General features: G+C 39.0%; 1 protein-coding gene and 1 long non-coding RNA gene across 2 annotated transcripts; one reads left to right on the forward strand and one right to left on the reverse strand.

The window, feature by feature from the left end:
• Nucleotides 1-1,993: 1,993 nt before the first annotated feature.
• Nucleotides 1,994-4,946, forward strand: LOC123469618. The gene is made up of 2 exons (XM_045168713.1): nt 1,994-4,835; nt 4,915-4,946. Exons 1-2 carry the CDS (start codon nt 2,423-2,425, stop codon nt 4,944-4,946), a joined length of 2,445 nt encoding a protein of 814 aa, XP_045024648.1. The 5' UTR covers nt 1,994-2,422.
• An 11,513-nt stretch (nt 4,947-16,459) lies between these two features.
• On the reverse strand, nt 16,460-17,009 carry LOC116934918. Its single transcript, XR_004401049.2, has 3 exons — nt 16,916-17,009; nt 16,659-16,848; nt 16,460-16,595 (listed from the first exon to the last, which is right to left on the reverse strand). It is a non-coding gene; the product is annotated as an uncharacterized LOC116934918 (long non-coding RNA).
• Between the last annotated feature and the right edge of the window lie 880 nt (nt 17,010-17,889).

Here is a 17,889-nt window from a genome sequence, read left to right on the forward strand (position 1 = left end):
AAAAATACATAATCATTAGTCTAAATTTCTGTTTTTTTTTTCTTAATTTCTTTCTTAGTGTAGTAGAGAACGGTTAAAGAATTTTTAAAATTTTCAGTACGCAGGCCAACTTCCCAAAAAAATAAGTGGAAGGACTGCGAAGAAGGAGTTCAGGGTTGTTCGCAGTCTTTCCACTTACAATTTTGGGAAGTTGGCCTGCGTTCTGAAAATTTGGAAAATCCTTCTTTGCAGTCCTTCCACTTATTTTTTTGGGAAGTTGGCCTGCGTACTGAAAATTTTGAAAATTCTTTAACCGTTCTCTACAAATAATACATGGGGTAACATTAAATTGAACTTACTTTTCCAAGTAATTAAACGCTGCTGTTGAAGCTACCGAAGCAGCAGCCCTGACTTCATTTGCGACAATGACGAGATGTTCAGATTGTTGGTGCATGAGAAGAACCTCTTGATACGCAATGCGCGCCTTTTCTTCTGGCTTAAATTTTTTCTTCCGTTCTTCTTCTTCTTTCTGCTTTTGAAGTTTTTCTGCTCTTGCCGCCTCTTTTCCCTTTTCTTGCACCCTGAATAGCTCCTTCGCAATTTTAATTTCTTCTTCATAATCATCCATTCTCTTTCTTTTACATGCTTGCAACTTTTCAAATAATTCTACTTCTTCTTTGCTTTTCTCTTCACCTTCTTTGTTCTTAACAACTTTTCTGTCATCTGTAAATTTTACTGTTCTCTCCCATTCTTCTTCAACTTTTTCAACACTTCCCTTCCCCTTTTCTGTTTCCGTTCTTACATCTAAACTTTCTTTCTGATTCTTGCTTGACTCTCCTTCACTTGCTTTTTCAACATCTTCTTTCTCTTTAATTAATTGTAAAATGGAATCGCCCTCGCCTACTTCATCTAAAACTTCCAGATTGTCAAAATCTATTTGGGAAAGCATTGTTTCATCGAGATCTGAATCAGTTTCCATGTTTAAATTTGTTTTAGGAGAAGAAAAATTTCTAACTACGCGATGGGACAAGCAAAGAAGACAATGAGGTCGAAGAACGAAGATGGCGTTAATCCAGATGGTTCTGGTGATGCATCAGAGCCATCTGGATTTACGCCATCCTCGACCTCATTGTTATCTTTGCCAGTCCCCTCGCGCAGTTGAAAATTTTCTATTCTCTTAAAAATAAATTTAAAAATGGAATCTATGATTGATAACCATATTCATGGCAAATAAAGATTTTTTAATTATTTTATTTTTACTATTTTCTTGGCTTACGGACTACAATATGCACTTTTTGCCGTTAGAGGGATTCCAAACTGCTCAACAGATGTCGCATATAAATTGAAAGATTAATTTGATAGCAGAATACACTTCTACTCTGACGTTGAATGACAGAAGATAAAGTTTTCATTTGCTCTGTTCAATTTTTCAATTTAAACAGTATTTTTAAATACTATTTGGTCTTGGCAGTTTTTTCCCCGCAAACAGAAAGGTAATTTTTCTATTCACATGCCGTAAATTATTTTCCCAGAATTTTTTTATGTGTAGTCAGAGATAAGCACTCATTTCCTTACGGTATCTCAGATTTGGAAGTTATCAAAATTTGTGAAAGCGTAAACACTTTTAATAAAATCATTAACATGATTGCACTACAAATAAAGTTTCTGGGAACGTATTCTTTTCAAAATTTAGAGGTACCTATCAATTGTCAGTGGAAAGACTGCGAACAAGACTGCGAAGAAGAAATTGAAGGAAACTTAAGGATTTCACCAAATTTCTTATTCGCAGTAGAAAATATAGGAAACTTGAATGTTTCCCTTACAAATCTCCTTCGCAGTCCTTCCAATGACAATTGATGGGTATCTTTAATAATTGAAAAGAATACGTTCCCAGAAACTTTATTTGGAGTGCCATCATATTAATGATTTTTTCAGAAGGGTTTACGCTTTCTAAAATTTTGGTATTTTCCTAAATTTGAGACAATTTAGGAAATGTGATTTTTTTTATTTCCGTTCTCATTTCCTTGGCTGTCAGTAGCTTTTGTTGTATTACTACAATTACTTATACTTATTTAATATTTAAAAATCAAACAATGGGTCTAATTTTTTTTTAGTACCATTCCCGGATTCACAACCAAATTGCCATTGGGTTACCAACCATACCCCCATTGAAGGACGCTTTCGCCTCTTCGCCATCGAGTCTAATATCACATCCCGGATTATCAGGACTTTTTATTTCAAGTAAGTATTCCTGAACCCTATCCTTCCCCCACCCATCTTGCAAAGGACTATCATCACCGATAGGCTAACTGTGGTGGGATACAGATATAGCGGTCGGTTGTTGTTCCACCCAGAGCATGCGTGTTAGTTATTAAGTCATTTAATTAAGGAATTTAATAGTGTTTGACCCTCAAAATGCCCCCAAAACGAAATCAACTAACTGATGAAGAGAAAGCAAAAAAAAAATGCAGAACTAAGAGCGAAAAGAAAGGAAGAAAAAACGGAAGCGAAGGAATGGAGATTGCGAGCTGGCAGGGAACGTTACGCCGAAAGGAAACGTACAAGAACCCAAGAAGAAGTTATCCAAAATCAGGGTGAACAGGCTAAACGACAACGTAAAGTACGTCAACAGGAAATTCCCGAAATGAGAGAAGAAAGACGCAGAATTGACAAAGACTACCACCAGAATCGACGTGCAGCAAATGAAGTTGAAGCAAACCACGCAAGAAGAAGCGTAGAAGAAATTCATCACGGAATTCGTCTTATTGAAGAAACACAGGAGGTGGCGGAATTAACAAGTGAAGCGAATGAAGAGCAATCTACGGCAACTGAAAACGATGGACCAGAAATTTTCTTGGATGGTTTGGAAAGTGTTGATTGGACACAATGTGATCAAGAAACTGAAGATTTACGACGAGCAAAGTATGCTCAAGAACATGCAGATATTGTTCCAGTCGAAACAGAAGAAGAGCAACGTCACCGACAAGAATTTTTGGAGCAAAATCGGCAAACAAAGGTGAAGAAGACTCATCAATTAGCTCAGAAGCCAATCTTAGATGAAAGTAAAATTAAGATTTATTCATGCGGGAAAATGGACGTGAGTTGTGAATTCTGCGGAGCAATTCATTTCAAAGGCGAAATGGCAAGTGGCAAGAAATTTAATCTTTGTTGTTCTAAAGGAAAGGTGATTCTCCCTCCTCCTAAGGAATGCCCAGAATTGCTTCAAATGTTATTTACCAACTGCCATCCTAAATCTGCAAGTTTCATCAAAGATGCCCGAAAGTACAACAATGCTCTCGCATTTGCATCACTGGGAGCATCCATTGACAATCTACGAGGAAGAGGACCATATTGTTACAAGATTCATGGGCAACTTTACCACAATACAACTGCTGTTCAATTCTATGATGAAGAAACATCCGTTCCTCCCGCTCTCAAGTACGCGCAACTATATTTCCTGGATTCTGCTCAAGCGAACGAACAACGATTAAATAATCCAGCAAACAGAAGCTGTGATAGTGCTCTCATGGAACAACTTGATGCTCTCATTCGTCGTGTTAATCCATATGCTGTCATGTACAAAAACATGCGTCAAGTGGCTATGGAAGAGGACCGTCAAGCAGCAGTTGAAGGTAGGGCTCCGTTAGTGATTTCAATGGTTATTCATAACGATCGAAGAACACAGGATGAAAGAAGATACAATAGCCCTGCAGGAGAAGAAATTGCGGTTGTGTTTAAAAGCATTGATGGAGCACCCCCTGAAAACAGGGATGTCCGAGGGCATCTATTAATTCCACGGAGAGGAAAAGTTTTCATTAGGATTGATACTCAAAAACCCATGTGCGATCCCATGACGTACCCATTGCTTTTTCCGAATGGTGACAATGGATGGGATCAAAATTTAAAACGAAGAAATCTAAATGAAGACCAAGATAATGTTTCCCATGATCATGATGAAGAACAAGAATTATTGGCTGAAGAATCTAGAATCGCAGACTTAAACGACGAAGAAGACCAGATGCGAACTGAAATTGTACCGGAACCAGAATTTGAAACAGAAGTCGACATTGATCCTGATGTTCCAGTACCAATCTATGACGTCAACCGAAGAGGACCGCGTTCCAGAATAACTCAGTGTGAGTTTTATAGTAGTCAACTCTCGATACGTAAAGGGATTTTTAATGCGGTTTTATACGGAGGACCGCTGTTTCAACAATATGTTGTTGATGCGTACGTGGAAGTTGAGGCGAACAGGATCCATTACATTCAAACGCATCAAAAGGATCTGCACGTCGCACAGTATAATGGTCTTATGGACTATATTACGACACGAGCTGAAAGAGACAACATTACTGTAGGGACACCTGTGATTTTACCTTCGTCTTTCATAGGTAGTCCAAGAGCGATGAAACAAGGATATCAAGATGCAATGGCTATTTGCAGTAGATTTGGAAAGCCGACTTATTTCCTCACATTTACCTGTAATCCAAAGTGGCAAGAGATTACGGAGAGCATCGAGAGCTATCAAGTAGCAGCCAACAGACCTAACGTTGTCGCAAGAGTCTATCAACTTAAATTAAAAGAACTCATCAAAGATATTCAAGAAAAACAAATTTTAGGGGTTGTTGTTGCAAGAATTCACGTAATTGAATTTCAAAAGCGAGGCCTACCCCATTGCCTTATGTTGATATGGATTGATCAACATGACGTTCCTACAACTGAATCTGAAATCGACAAGACAATTTCAGCTGAAATTCCGGATCCAGAAACACACACAGAACTTCACAAAATAATCATGAGCAACATGATTCATGGTCCGTGTGGTACCATTAATCCAAACTCACCCTGCATGGACGGTAGTAAATGCACGAAATCGTTTCCAAAACCTTTTTCACCATCAACAGTCATTAATTCCAATGGATATCCAACCTACAGAAGACGAGACACCGGTATTTCGTATCCTCTAAACGACAAGCCAAACTCTCCTCGAGTTGATAACAGCTGGGTTGTTCCTTTTAATGCTTATCTCTCTCTGAAATACAATTCTCACATCAATTTAGAGTTTTGCGCGTCTATTACAAGTGTCAAGTATATATTTAAATATATATACAAAGGACATGATTGCGCAAATATTCAAATTAGCAGAGCTGAAAATCAACAAGGTCAACAGGAAATAGTGTGGGATGAAACCAAGCAGTTTTTGGACACAAGATACGTGAGCGCTCCAGAAGCATGCTGGCGACTTTTTAAGTACCCACTTTGTTACCGATCTCACGCCGTAAGTCGATTGGCTGTTCATCTTCCTCAAGAACAACCTGTTTACTTCCAAGCAGGATTTGAAGATCGAGCAGTGTTAAATGCAGCTTCAAAATTAACTACTTTGACAGCTTGGTTTAAATTAAACCAGGATCACGAATCGGCAAGACAGTACTACTATCGCGAAATTCCGAATCATTTCTGCTTCCATAACAACCAACGTAAATGGAAGCCAAGAAAGAAGAGAATAAATGTTATCGGCAGAATTTATTCTGTTGGGGTGAAACAAGTAGAAAGACACAGTCTTCGCTTGCTTTTGCTTGAGGTAAAAGGAGCAACAAGTTTTGAATATCTTCGAACAGTCGACAACGTTTTGTATCCCACATTCAAGCAAGCGGCCATAGCAAGAAATCTTCTCGCTGATGACAGTGCTTGGGAAAAAGTAATGGAAGAAGCCGCTGCCTTTGAAATGCCAGTGCAGTTAAGACAACTTTTTGTCGACATATGTTGCCACTGTCGTCCGACGAACGCGCAACTTCTTTTTAATAACAACCTACAGCATCTCACTGAAGACTACCAAAGAAATGGGCATGGAGAAGAAGTGGCCAAAAATCTAGCGTTAAAATGGATTCAAGATAAGATAGTGCAAAATGGTGAAAAATATGAAGATTTTGAACTACCCATACCTGATTTCCAACTAATTGATAGACTTATTTCCGCTGAAATTGAAGAAAATGATGAGAATGTCCAAAGACAAAAGAAATTGAGAGGGGAAATGATGATGGCTAAATTAAATGTTGGTCAACGAGCGGCATTTGATCAAATAATGACCGCAATCAATGATGAAAACTCTCCTCAATCACGTCAATTCTTCTTAGATGGTCCTGGTGGAACAGGGAAAACATTTCTCTACAATACTCTAATCAACGTTCTTCAAGGTGAAGGAAAAAAGATCATTGCTGTCGCTTCAACTGGAATCGCTTCAACACTGTTGATTGATGGAGCCACTTATCATTCTCAGTTTAAAATTTATCCGCCCATCACAGAAACAACCAGATCGAAAATAGAAGAACACCACTTCTCGGCGAAATTGATAAGGGATGCCGCACTAATCATCGAGGACGAAGCTACTGTTATGACCAACCACGCTCTCAATGCGATTAAGCACGTCACTGAAAAAGTGACTAAGAATAACAAGCCTTATGGAAATAAAGTCCTTCTCCTCGGGGGAGACTTTAGACAATGTTTGCCAGTAGTCAAACATGGAAATCAGGTTAAGGTAGTTGAAGCTACCATTAAAAACTGCGAGAGTTGGTCCACCTTTCGTCACCTTCGTTTAACAGAAAACATGCGCACCACGGCGGGAAGTCAAGAGTACGCAAATTGGCTGATTGAACTGGGAAATGGGACGTTACCAACAACAGCAAATTTGAGTTCAGATGTCGTTGAAATCCCTCCTGACTTCCTGATTACCGAAGAATATGCTAAGTCTTTGAATATCACCAGAGATGACCAAGATCCAAGAATCAATGCTTTAATTCATCACGTGTTCGGTGATCCAAAGCATCTATTGGATCAAGATATCTCTGAAGAAGTGAATTCCCGTGCGATATTATGCCCCAAGAATGATGAATGTTTGAAGATAAACAATGCAATAATCAAAAACATGCCTGGTGAGCAGTGTGTTTATAAGAGCATAGACACAATCACAGGTGATGAGGAAGAAGTTGCTAATTTCCCAACAGAATTCCTCAACACGTTGAAAATATCTGGAATTCCACCTCATACGTTAAAACTCAAAGTTGGTGCCATAATAATGCTTCTGAAGAATATAGACTCAAGACGAGGACTATGCAACGGAACAAGATTAGTCATCAAACAGCTCCGTCAAAACGTTATCGTTGCAGCAATTTCTTCTGGAAAAAATAAAGGACTTTGTGTGTTCATTCCAAGAATGAACATGTCTCCAACAGATTCAGATCTGCCGTTCACCTTAAATAGACTGCAATTCCCAGTGCTTCTCGCCTTTGCCGTAACCATAAACAAATCACAAGGTCAGACGTTCGATCGTGTTGGCATTCTTCTTCAAGAACCTGTTTTCAGCCATGGACAATTGTACGTTGCCTTTTCCAGAGCGACTTCAAGAGAAGGAGTCAAAGTCGTTTGCATAGAAGGTGCAAAACAAGGCAAAATGCTCAACAAATCTACAACAGTACAAGACCGGGAAAAGGTTTTCACACATAATATTGTGTATAAAGAAGTTCTTTCATCAACTTAAAGAAATCACTGCCCAAGTGAAAAGAAATACGGAGAAAAAAGAGGAACTAACTTCCGCCTCGGTCTACGGACCAATAAGGAGCACGGGCATGGCCTTGGGGGCAGTTCCCAAGTGCGCTAAACTGTGAAATAATAAGTTTCGTACAGCAAAGATTGCTCAAAAAATAGGTTAGGTTAGGTTAGGATAGGATAGGTTACCATGCAGTAATTAGCGCGCATTTTCCTATCTTAGTATGGGAATATATTCAGTATAACATCATCTATCATTTTTGTTCTTTACATTCGAAACTGACTTTCACTTACATTCATTTGCTTTAAAAAAAAGTGAAAACAATGATTCAAATTTTGCTAGACCCAAGTTCCCCGGTTTCGACCGGGCTGAAGTTACTAGTAATTAAAACATAATAAAGTGAGTAAATTTAACATTAAAAAGAAATAAAATAAAATTTCAATTATCTTCGATTCAGCACAGCTTCCACTTCGAACTCCTCGAATCCATCTTGAACTTGGTGGTTGCGGGGCATCTTCGTTGCTGGAAACACTAATTGACTTGACGCTTACACTTCACGAACTAACAGAAGACTTGAAGGTTCAAGCCCAAGCGCAGTCGTTTCCAAAACGTTTGCTTTGCCCTTAGAAGCGGGGTGGGGGTGGGTGGGTTTTCGGTTGGAATCTTATTGCATCCCCCAACCCCCCTCCTCCCCCATTCGTATATACCTTTCCCAGGTAATAGTATTTTTAATGAAGCTTTACATGTTTCGTTACTATTGTAATTGTTCATTACTTTTTTTCTATATATATTTATAATAATGGTTATTACTTCATTAATCATCGCAAAATTCCAATATTAATTAATTATTTCCCTTTTACAGTATAATAATAACGCTAATTTGGCAACCAAGCGTATCCAAATCCCCATTACTTGTGGATACAGTCGCCATGGTGAACGCGTCGTTGAGTACACTAGTCTATAGGTTACCCAAATGTTATTTTTTAACTTCTAAGTTTCTAGGTTTCTGTCTTGTTCCCCCTTGACTTTTGATAACAAGCTCAAGTAGTTCCTTGACCAGAAATTGAGATTGAACCTGATCCAAGTTCATCATCGGAATCGTCCTCAAGCCAAGAAGAGGGTAGTTGGTGGATGGTCCACCTTGACGACACAAAACAGGAAGTCAAAGAACCTTATGAGACGGTTGAAGAATTACAATCACCGTTGAAAGAACCCGCAGAGTCAACTGACTTTGTGATGTAGTCGATGGGTCATTATCGACCAGCTGTTGTTGTTGCATTGTGTCACGCAGGCGGCTGTCATGAGTCTGTGCACCCTCTTCTTCCAGGAGAAGGTGCAGCAGGACCGCGTAGCTGGTTCACAATTGCAGCCCCTCCGCTTCCTCGTCCACGGCGGCCCTGGAACAGGTAAGTCCTTCCTCACGAAGTGGATCCAGGAGCGCGCCGAGGAGATGGGACTGCAAGTCGCCTGCATGGCGCTCACCGGCATCGCGGCCGGCATCATGCCTCAAGGCACCACTTGCCACCACCGGTTAGCCATCCGGTGCGGCACCACCCGCCGCCGGCCACCTACCCTCCAACGGGAGAAGCTACTTCAGCAGCAGGAGCAGAAGCGTCGCCAGACGTTTGGTCGATGGAATCTACGCCTATGATTTCGGTGAGCCTCCCAGCGATGATGTCCAGTATTTCCGGGGTGACGAAGGAGACCTCGTCGATGATGAACATGGCGAGGGACTCCTTCTGAAGCTTGTACTGGAGCCCCGACTAGGAACAGCGTGGAACAGGACGAAGATCCAGAGGAGCTCCTCGAAAACGACCAAGGCTCGGAGCCATCGTATGTCGTGGAAACCAGCCGGAATGCCGAGCCGGCGGAGGACGACGACGCCCATGTTACGGCAAACGTCTACTCCAGCAGCAAGGAGAAGAAGGCCGTCACGCAGGCGGAGCATTACGCTTACCGCGGGGAAGCGCTCCTACACTACTAGCCTTACGAGAACGCCGCCACGATACTCATCTTGGGAAAACCCCTCGGAAAAAATAAGCAACGTCCTCCGCCAGGTAGCGGCGGCCACGCCTTGGCCTCCTCCGCGGTTCATGATGACAGCGACCTGGACGAAGAGGACGCACCCGCTGCCACCGGACTCGGATCAATGCAAGGGAGGACGCCCAACGCAACCTTCCCTTTCCATCCCGCGCACCCGCTCTACGACAGCCACCACCAGCAGATCCGGTCCAAGTTCAGAGTACCGGTTCTCATCCACGGGCCGCCCAAACCACCTCCACCCAAACCGACCCACACCACCGATGAATGGAGTAGGGCCCGACCTTCTGTCGTTTTCCTGCAGCCGGTCGAACTTGAGATCGCGCATGAAGTCGCAAAGCGTCGTCCATGTCAGCGGCCCCGGTAGCGTCCCGCCCTCATCCAGCCAGGGCCGGAAGACCAGCAGCATGTACTGGGAGAAGGCGCGAGCGGCAATAATACTTACACCAAGACATCTATGAACAAAGAGCTAAAATTTGGTCATAAGACATATTATGACTTTGTGTAAGTTTTCTATATGCTGTATTCTGAGTATGTATTGATCCTGGAATGCCAACGAGGATTGCTAAGGTGATCAATGTATTCTGTGGGTGTGTTGGTCCTGGAATGCACACAAGCATGGCCAGGTGGACAAGGTGTCGTGGTGAGACGGACCTTGTGAGTGCGTTACAGTAAAACAAGTACTGAGTAATTGCGTATGTGTGTCAGGAAATATTGACCGAGTAAATTCCGACAACGGTTTTTTTTAACTGACGGTCTGAAACCGTAACAATATATTGAAACTTTATCCCCGAGGGATTTACTTTACTAAATTACCGAAGGTTTAGGGCCTTTAACGCAGCACAACTTACAATAGGCTCCTCCTCCAGATAGGGTCCCGGTTTATTGGGTTTATTGGAATTTTTTCTACCAATAGGAATGAAGGAAAGGAAAAAAACAGCATTAACGATATTTTTAAGCTGAAATTAGTAGATTTAAATTATGACAAAGGTAACAAATGATAATGCACGTCATTTTATTGTCTTAATTGTTAAACTATACGACAACTAGAATCTTTTTTTCGTACGTAACAAAGTCAACAATCGGCCATTTTGTACTGTTTGGGTTTGCTTCAACATTTGGAAAAAGGATTTTGTACCTTACTACTTTTTTTCTAATTCAAAATTAAAAAACTAGATGTCACTATTTTTTATGTAAACAAAATTGGAAAACAGCAACTATAACAACTAAAACTAACCTTAAATCCCGAAGGCGACCAAGGGGCTTTATTAAAATATTGAGCCAACCATTGACACTTGGAAGTGTAAACCCTCTTTCAAAGTCATTAATTATTTAGGTGATGTACCTTTTAAATATTATATTCTTGTTCATACTTTAATTCTAATCTCAATAGAAGAGAAGAAGAGAGAGACTTTAATAGTTTCTTCTAAGTTCTAGTTTCTTCGTCTTATCAGAAACCTATGAAGAAGCCAGATTAAGTCTGCCTCGATATTGATGTCAACATAGTTTTTTTACTAAGTAATACTATTACAAAATACATAGTTTTCCCATGAAACTAGGTATAACTAGATTACTTATCTTGTTTCGGCTTAAACCAGGTACTAGATAATAGTACCCAGACAGCACAAAACTGCCGTTGAACTTCCAGTTGCCTTCCCGTCGGATAGATAAGTGGGAGATTATTTTAGAATATCCATGGGAAGGTGAAACGGGAGCTTAAAAGGGAATAATTCTTCCCCATTTCTTCTAAAAAACTTTCAGCTTGATATAAAGATAAAGGATGTTTTTCGGAGGTCTTTGGAGCCTTACAGGAACACACAAAATAATGCGTTATTGTTTGTGGTTGTAATAATGAGTATAAATTTTTCCTCAAGACTAAAATATAGAAATGGCAACGATGTTTTTTTCCTTTTTTTTTTCAACAGGCAACGTCTTTTAAGCCAAGCTTCTTGTTTGTCAGTCTTTTGAAGTCGCCATTTGTTACTCAGTAAGATCTGTGTTTTTTCTCTAGAAAATCCATTTGCTCTGGCAGCTTTACTAGGAGATCTTGTTTGCAATTTGTTTTCTGAAGCTGCCAGCAGGTAAATTGATGATTAATATATGTTAAATTACACAACTTGCATGTTTAATTGTGCTGTAGGTATAGCCCATAGAGTACACTGTGCTCATCACTTCTTTGCAGTTGTGGAAGTTCCGCTACAGGTAAGCTAACCGCTAATATAAATTGATTTACTTGAATAATATGTTAAATTGTGGTATAGGTATTTCATCCACTGTTCTTTGAACAACATTGTCTACTGGGTTTATCAATTCTTCGCAGTTGTGGAACTTCAGCTACAGGTTTGCAACTTACTTATACAAATTGGAATAGTTAAATAGTAATTTAAATTGTTCCACAGGTATAGTAGTCCCTGTTCTTTTGACTTCGAATAACATTGTCCACAGGGCTCATCACATCTTCGCAGTTGTGGAACTTCAGCTACAGGTTAGCTACTTACTTATATAATATAATACTATACTTGAGACTAATATAATAATAAATTTGAGACTTTAATAATATTTTAAATTGTGCTATAGGTATAGCAGCCACTGTTCTACTTTGAACTTCGAACATCATTGCCCACCTAGAATCTCATCATTCAAACAAAGGTACAATTTTGAAAATTATTGTTTAATTGTAAGAAATAATTGGATGGGTAGAGGAAGACGAAGGGGCTTTAATGGCAGGAAGCAGCAATTAAGGGATAACAGACGAACATTTTTTCATCAAATGAGTAGGGAAGTTAAAATTTTGATTTATTGGTTAGTGAAAACGAAGGTTAACAAGTAAGGGAATATCAGAATTTGATTTTTTGGAGGCAAATGAATGGAGGTACAGTGACGAGTTAACGGTTTTTGAAGATGAAAATATCGATCCTCATTTTGAGATTGTTGATCACGATGTAGAGTCATTAACTTCTGAAGAGAATGTATCAGTGGATGACTTTGAGGAAGAACAAGTTAACGTTGTCATAAACAGCAGCGATTTTGAAGAAAGTGATTTATCATTTCGTTATAAATTAGCGTCGTGTGCAGTTCTACCTGGAGTAAAGAATGTGCACGTTAAAAAACTACTTGCTTTACTTAGAACGCATCCATGCCACTCAGATTTACCGGCCGACGTCCGTTCACTAATCGGCACGCCTCGTATTGTAGTAGTCCATGAAGTTCATCCTGGCCATTATTTTCACTTTGGCATTGTAAAAGGGTTGAACATAGTTTTGAATGACGTGATACGTTCAAACAAAAGTTTGGAGTTGATTGACATTTTTGTCAACATTGACGGACTTCCAATATCCAGTAGCACGGGTGGTCAGTTTTGGGTTATTTTGGGTGCCGTACGTGGGTTTCACGGATTGGAGAAAAAAGTTTTTGTGATCGGAATCTATTATAGCCAAGAGAAACCTTCCGGTCCAAATACGTTTTTAAAAGAGTTTGTAAGTGAAATGAAGACTGTTATGGCAACAGGCTTTACGCATTTTGACAAACTGATTAAAATTCGAAATTGTTCATTTATTTGCGATGAACCTGCCCGAGCATTCATCCCAGGTACAAGGTACCATTCAGGCAGAAGTGCTTGTTCAAAATGTACAACCGTGGGAGAAAGTGCTTGTTGAAAGTGATTAAGCCAAGTGAGTCACGTTTACAAGTAATACCGATGGCGAGAATTGTTTTCCATCCAAAAATGCTCCTTTACGCACAGATGAATCTTTTCGGAAGCGTTTTGATCCAGATCATCACAATAATTACAGTTGCCTAGAGGAATTACATGTAGATATGGTATTAGATTTTCCGCTTGATCCCATGCATTTGGTTGATGAAAGTGCATGTAGAAAACTTTTTTTCACTATACTTTTTGATGGGGACTATAAAGTCAGTCCCTATACAGCCAAACGAATTGACGACACCATGTCAATGTTATCGCGATACACTGCTGGAGATTTTTTCCAGAAAACCAAGGCCGTTCACAACAAAAATGAAGGCCACTGAATGGCGGCAATTAAGACTTTATACGGGCCCAGTTGATCTAGTGAACCAAATTACATCTGAGAGGTACGCAAATTTTTTTACTTTTTTTGTTGCAAGCAAAATTTTATCGTGCACTAGATTTCATGTTCAATACGGACAGTACGCTAAAGAGTTGTTAAGAAATTTTGTCCAAAATGGGTCGATCTTATACGGACCTACCTTTATTTCGTATAATATCCATAACTTAATTCATATTGCCGATGATTGTAATCGGCTTGGAGCTTTAGATAGTTTTTCAGCGTACGTTTTCGAAAACCATCTTTGTGTTATTTAGCGTTTGATCAGAAAAAGTGAAAAACCATTGCAACAGATCGTAAAACGTTTAGCCGAATTAGATAAACAACAAAAAGTGGTCGAACCTTTTCATGAAATGGAGGCATTGTACAAATTGAAATTTAAACATAATGATGGGCCTTCCTTGCAAAACTACCAGGATTTCAATCAATTTAAACAAATTAATTTGATAAATTATTGCATAACAGGAAAAACTGGAAATAATTGCGTTTTACTAACCAGAAAAGAAGTTGTCGTTGACAAGTCTTTTAATTTACTAACAAATCTTTTTCTGGATCCATTTGATTCGACCGATTTCGATATTTACAAATGTACAAATTTATCGACGGTTATGCTATGCGGCCTATCAATCAAATTGCATTCAAAGTTTATCTAATGCCCATTCCCAACACCAATAATTTTGCAGCATTGCCCTTAGCAAATTTGTGATGATGACTAAGAAATTATTTATCTTTTTTACAAAACTAGCTGTTAAACCAATTTGCCATCTTTCTTATCCCCTCCCCAACGTTAACAACCCCAAATTTTATTGCTACAAGTGTAGTAATAAAATTACGATAGAGTGTACAGTTAAATAATACATATATTGTCAAACAAGTTGTATTTGAACAAGAACAAATGAGTACAACAAGTGATCACTTAAATCTAAACAATGGTTTTACTCGAACAAAAAGGGATAACCATTACCAAAAGTTGGAGAAGCGTCTGAAGACCTCTAGGGAAACCAGGGAACTCCTCTAACGAAGCCCAGCTCCGGGAGCTCACTCGATGGAGACTCATCTAACGCAGATTCGGGGCATTCTTTTATACCGTCGCGCGAATTACTCCCCTTCCGGAACGTGCAACTGCGTATTTTTCTTAGAGCGGACTTCTACCGATAATTTCTTAACCACGATCGCAGCGTTGTCCAAGGAGCGGATGACTCATCTCTGCGAAGAGATAACCAATCTCCCTTTTCCCCCGCGGCAGGTCCCCCTTCTTCAAAACAGGCAACCCGACTGTAATAATCTTCTGCGATCCACGAAGGTTGATGAGACTTTAAAAAATCAGCTTGCGTCCTCTTGGGAAATAAGGGACTTTTACTCCATCGTTTTTCTTCTTTCCGGTTGCGCTTACTTGTTCAAATGTTTCTTGTAATTCCCGTATAGTTTTAAGGATTTTTCTTTTTTTTTAAACCACCTGCCTTCAGCCACGGAAGAGGCGCTGCAATCGCATATCTTCCGGCCGTTTGAGATTTACCATCCACTCGTTCGGGAGCCTTGCACAATTGAACCAGCTCCTGGCGGCGTCATCAAAATACTTTTCAAAATTATTTCTTTTTCCAATATCACCCCATCTATTGTGGGTAGAATGTTCTTCAAAGCGTTCCATCAATTGGTGCGCATTTCGGAAGATTGGCGGGCTAATAAATTTTCTGACAGCTTCCATAGCTTGTCTTTGCTGCTGCTCAATATGCCTTGATGGCACTATGAATTTTTGTCCGCCGCCTGGAACAACTAAACTTGCAGCTCTCAAAACGACCTCGGTTTCTGAATCCGAGTCTGAATCTCTTGCACTCTCGACTGATTCACTCTGACTGTCAGCTTCTTCGGTCAAATGGTCCTTTGGAATAGGACTTTCAAAATTTAGGGCTTCACCAACAAAGGAAGTTCCACTCTCCAACGATGAGGCTGGGGTAGGTGAAGTTTCTACCGGAACGCTTGACAGTTCTCGAAGCGGATGTAATCGCTGGGGTCTCTTGGGAAACTAGGTAGCCGTGGGTTTGTCCTCTTCGGCATCGGCTAACAATGACTAGCGCACGACTTCGTTTACTCTCAGGCAACGAGCTGCGTCTTCAACAATTGCCACACCGCAGCACAAATTCGTTACTTACTGGTAACGAACTGCGTCTCAAAAATTAAAATTCTGCAGCACTAATTCATCATTTACGGGTAACGAGCCCATGCGAAAAATGTAGTTAAAAACTAGCTAGTAGCTAGTTGGTAAAAAAGGTTGGTGTCAAGTGGCAATAGCATGTTTTTTGCGTGCTAGCTTTGCACCCCCACGAGCAAGATTTTTACTTGGTGAAATCGAGTATTTAATAATAAAGCTAGTTTCTTGGTTTTATGAAAAACCTACTTTTTAAGCTAGCTAAACAACAGCATTTAAAATACTTAATTTTAACCTACATAGAACAGTTAATTAATAATGATAAAAAATCACTAATCGAAAATAAAGATTCATTTTTATTTCTGTTTATTGCACATGAGTTTGTTATTGCGCATACAAAAACTCTTTTCATATATGACTTAATTAAATAAGTCACAAAGAAAATTAGCCGTAAGTAGAGACGCCGGAGGCAGTATACATAATATCAACGACGAACAATAAAAGCTAACGGTTATAAAAAAGAGGCAGGTTATTAAAACGCCGAAACTGGAATAATAAATAAATCAAGTTTACAATCAGACCAAAAGCTGTGGAAGATGATAAATGACAGTTAGTTGAAATTAGAATTAATGACACAGTAATAATAGTCCAAAAAAATACCAGGGATACAAGGACGAACAAGACTTTGAACTTACCAGATAACATGAGTGGTCGATTAGATCTAAATTCATCATCCGGCCCCTCAGTTGAATTACTTCCATAGATTTTGTCATTCCAATTGTTCTTAGTTCTTTTGTGCCACCTAAAACGATAAGTAAAAAAGTTTGAACATCTCTTAATGGATAAAAAGGTAGAAGTTTTATACCAAATAGTGAGTTGTTCGTTGTCTGAGATCCAAGAATGCACCACAAGAACACTTTCACTCAAACTGTCTGGAAGGGGAGGTTTAAAAATGGAACTTAGTGTTCCAACACCAAAAACAGAGTTATTAAAATTATCTGAGAATTCGAACAAAACCAATGGAAGTGAAGCATGCTTTGACGATTTCTCCATTTCTAAGAAATAAAACATTACACAGTGTTCTTGACTAATAATTGCCAATATAATGACGCCTTGAATTACCTTTCTCGATCAAAAGCAACAATTTTTGACAATAATGAGTAAAATGCTGATAAACATCAAATTATAAAAAAAAATACCGAAGATGAACCATATACATACCTCGCATAGGCCAAAACTTAGCAGACTTTAATATGTGATGAGAGTTTTTTGGCGCTATTTTCTGCTGCCACAAGGTTGCATTTAATATAACAAATGGGAAAAATTCATAATTTTAATTTTGATAAAAGTGAATTCAGAATAAACTATATTAAAAACATTAAATAAATTTCTGTGAAATTTTGATGTGAAAATTTACGTATTGTTTGTAATAATAAGACTTATTGCTGGGGAAAACAATATGACAAGCTTGTATAGCAGACAAAATAGAAAATCGTGATTAGTGATGAATAAAAATTGTGATCTTTTTTAAAAATGATTTTGTACTGAATTTAATTAAATTAATGAAAGCATGTGTTTTGGCGATGAATAATGTGTTAACAGATACTTATCTAATTACCGCATTGGTAAATCACTTTGAAAGTGATTAATTTGGATCTTAAACCTGTTTGCTAATACTGAATGTTTAATCTTATGTATACTTGCGAGCATTAAATACAATAAAAGTAAAAATCTGAATTAAAATATCTTCATTTTGGGAATGGGTTTTATGTTATATTAATTCTTCAAACCATGGTTAATAATAATTCTATGAATGGTTATTAATTAAATATTGGTTATGGAAAAATACGAACAAGAAAGAGCAAGAAAATTTTATGTAATTAACATGGTAGTTATACATATGTTGTTCATATACAAGTCACGAACAACTATTTTCTGTAGCTAAAATGTGCAAGGTAGTTCAATGCGCACAACATAGTGGTTTTCTGAAAGCTAATGCATCAGTGTCGATAAACAACCATTCGACGAGTAAAAATCGGTAAGAGTTTTTTTCGAGCTACCCGCAACCTAGTTGTTACCTTGTTTCTTTATGGGAT

The sequence above is a fragment of the Daphnia magna genome, linkage group LG2, assembly GCF_020631705.1.
Source record: "Daphnia magna isolate NIES linkage group LG2, ASM2063170v1.1, whole genome shotgun sequence".
NCBI classification, from domain to species: Eukaryota; Metazoa; Arthropoda; class Branchiopoda; order Diplostraca; family Daphniidae; genus Daphnia; species Daphnia magna.

Coding starts and splice junctions, on each gene's coding strand:
- LOC123469618 (XM_045168713.1), top strand. CDS start 2,423: ATGAAGAGAAAGCAAAAAAAAAATGCAGAACTAAGAGCGAAAAGAAAG. Junction 4,836..4,914: donor AAACTCACCCTGCATGGACG/GTAGTAAATGCA, acceptor TCCAACCTACAG/AAGACGAGACACCGGTATTT.